The following is a 2836-nucleotide window of genomic DNA, read 5'->3' as shown; positions in this document are numbered from 1 at the left end:
CCCCTTCCTCCCACCCCTTCCTCCCACCCCTTCCCCCACCCTTTCCCCCACCCCTTCCCCTACCCTTTCCCCCACCCCTTCCCCCACCCCCTTCTCCCACCCCCCTCCACAGCAAGAGGAAGCGGCGTGACCTGGCCAAGGAGAACGTGACCTCGCGTGGCCCGGCTCGTGACCGCGACCGCCTCTACCAGTGCCGGGAGTGCGGGGGGACCTACACCTCCTCGGGTCATCTCAAGAGGCATATGGTTAGTGGTGGTGGTGGTGTGTGGTATGTGGTGGTTGTGGTAGGGATCCGATTGTGCTAGTGCTAGTGGTTGTAGTAGTGGTAGTGGTTGGTCGTAGTAGTTGCTTGTAGAAGGTGCCTTCTCGGGTCGTATCTAGAGGTGTTGTGTGTTTTTGGTGGTGGTAGTAGCAGTGGTAGAAGTAGTAGTAGTAGTAGTAGTAATGATAGTGGTAGTAGTAGGAGTATGACTAGTAGGAGGAGGAGGAGTAGTAATAGTAGCTACCTCCTCGGGCCGTAAATAGCCAGTGGTTGTGTGTGGTTATTGATTATAATGCTCTGGTGGGTAGTAGCAGTAGTATTAATAGTAGTAGCAGCAGGAGCAGTAGCAGTAGCAAGTAGCCAAGCGAGTGAGCGTAGCGCGGAGTATAATGTAGCTTGCATATTCTAGTCTTGGTGATTGATGGTAGCCATAAGGCTTGGCTATAACGGGGGGACTGGAGGCCATTTGTCCAAAGGGAAGGAAATGGAATCACACTAGTTAGGGATGAAACGAAGATGGAATGTTGAGAATTATGATCATTATTACCATTCTCTCTCTTTCTTTCTCTCTCTCTTTCTCTCTCTCTCTCTCATTCTCTCTCTTTCTCTCTCTTTCTCTCTCTCTCTCTCTCTTTCTCTCTCTCTCTCTCATTCTCTTTCTCATTCTCTCTCTCATTCTCTCCTTCCCTCCCTCTCTCCCTCTCTCCCTCTGTCCATTCCTCCTCCATCCTCCCTCCCCCTCCCCGTCTCCGTCTCCCTCACTTCCAATCGCTCACCCCCCCCTGCCCCCTCTCCCCCAGGAGGCCCACGGCGCCGACCGCCGCCACAAGTGCGACCAGTGCTCCGCCTCGTACTCCCGCCAGGAGAACCTCCTCAAGCACCTCGAGGTTCACAACAACGGCGGCGTCCTCGTCTCCCGCTAGTCAGGCGCTTGTGCGGGAAGCGTGTGGTACTCTGTAGGCGCTCATACGGACACGTATACGTACGCGTATACCTACACGTATACCTACACCTACACGTATACCTACACATATACCTACATGTATACCTACAAGTATACCTACACGTATACCTACACGTATACCCACACGTATACCTACACGTATACCTACACGTATACCTACACGTATACCTACACGTATACCCACACGTATACCTACACGTATACCTACACGTATACCTACACGTATACCTACACGTATACCCACACGTATACCCACACGTATACCTACACGTATACCTACACGTATACCCACACGTATACCTACAAGCACACGTATATGTATACGTATACCTATATGCACACGTACATGTATACGTATACCTACACGCACACGTACACGTACACGTATACGTATACGTATACCTACACGCACACGTACACGTATACGTATACCTACATATACACTTACACGTATACGCATACCTACACACACACGCACATTCACACACACTCTCACTCACACTCTAACACTAACATATTTTGGCACCCGTGTAATCCATATTTTGTTACCTGAGCAATTGAGATGTTGATACTTGCAATTGAAATCAGGTACCTTTGCAACAGAGCTTTGGTACTCAAAGGGATATCTTAGCAATGGGTGGACAATAGGCCTTAGGTATTCGTGAAGTGGAGTACCTTTGCAATAGAAATTTTGATACTTGTAAAATATATAATTAGAACTCAGCCAATAGACATATCATACCCAGCCAATAGACATTTCATACCCAGCCAATAGACATTTCATACCCAGCCAATAGACATTTCATACCCAGCCAAGAGACATTTCATACCCAGCCAAGAGACATTTCATACCCAGCCAAGAGACATTTCATACCCAGCCAAGAGACATCTCATACCCAGCCAAGAGACATCTCATACCCAGCCAAGAGACATCTCATACCCAGCCAAGAGACATCTCATACCCAGCCAAGAGACATCTCATACCCAGCCAAGAGACATCTCATACCCAGCCAAGAGACATTTCATACCCAGCCAAGAGACATTTCATACCCAGCCAAGAGACATCTCATACCCAGCCAAGAGACATTTCATACCCAGCCAAGAGACATCTCATACCCAGCCAAGAGACATTTCATACCCAGCCAAGAGACATTTCATACCCAGCCAAGAGACATTTCATACCCAGCCAAGAGACATTTCATACCCAGCCAAGAGACATCTCATACCCAGCCAAGAGACATTTCATACCCTTCCAAGAGACATCTCATACCCAGCCAAGAGACATTTCATACCCAGCCAAGAGACATCTCATACCCAGCCAAGAGACATCTCATACCCAGTCAAGAGACATCTCATACCCAGCCAAGAGACATTTCATACCCAGTCAAGAGACATCTCATACCCAGCCAAGAGACATTCATCTCATACCCAGCCAAGAGACATTTCATACCCAGCCAAGAGACATCTCATACCCAGCCAAGAGACATTTCATACCCAGCCAAGAGACATTTCATACCCAGCCAAGAGACATTTCATACACAGCCAAGAGACATCTCATACCCAGTCAAGAGACATCTCATACCCAGCCAAGAGACATTTCATACCCAGCC

At 48.5% G+C, this 2836-nt stretch overlaps 1 protein-coding gene across 2 annotated transcripts in view; it reads left to right on the top strand.

The window, feature by feature from the left end:
• Positions 1-1287, top strand: part of LOC122256133 (uncharacterized) — a 32365-nt gene extending 31078 nt beyond the window's left edge. For both annotated transcript variants that reach the window (XM_086555231.1, XM_086555230.1), the window contains 2 exons: positions 113-245; positions 1063-1287. In XM_086555231.1, the coding sequence (XP_086411357.1) occupies positions 113-245; positions 1063-1185 (256 nt within the window). In that variant the 3' untranslated portion in view covers positions 1186-1287. The remainder of the gene's footprint in view (positions 1-112; positions 246-1062) is intronic.
• Positions 1288-2836: the final 1549 nt, after the last annotated feature.

The sequence above is a fragment of the Penaeus japonicus genome, unplaced genomic scaffold (genome assembly GCF_977035675.1).
Source record: "Penaeus japonicus unplaced genomic scaffold, GWHDUDI00000001_assembly GWHDUDI00000030, whole genome shotgun sequence".
Taxonomy (NCBI): domain Eukaryota; kingdom Metazoa; phylum Arthropoda; class Malacostraca; order Decapoda; family Penaeidae; genus Penaeus; species Penaeus japonicus.
Note: the sequence above shows the minus strand (reverse complement) of the source record. Positions and strands in the feature narration are given on the sequence as shown.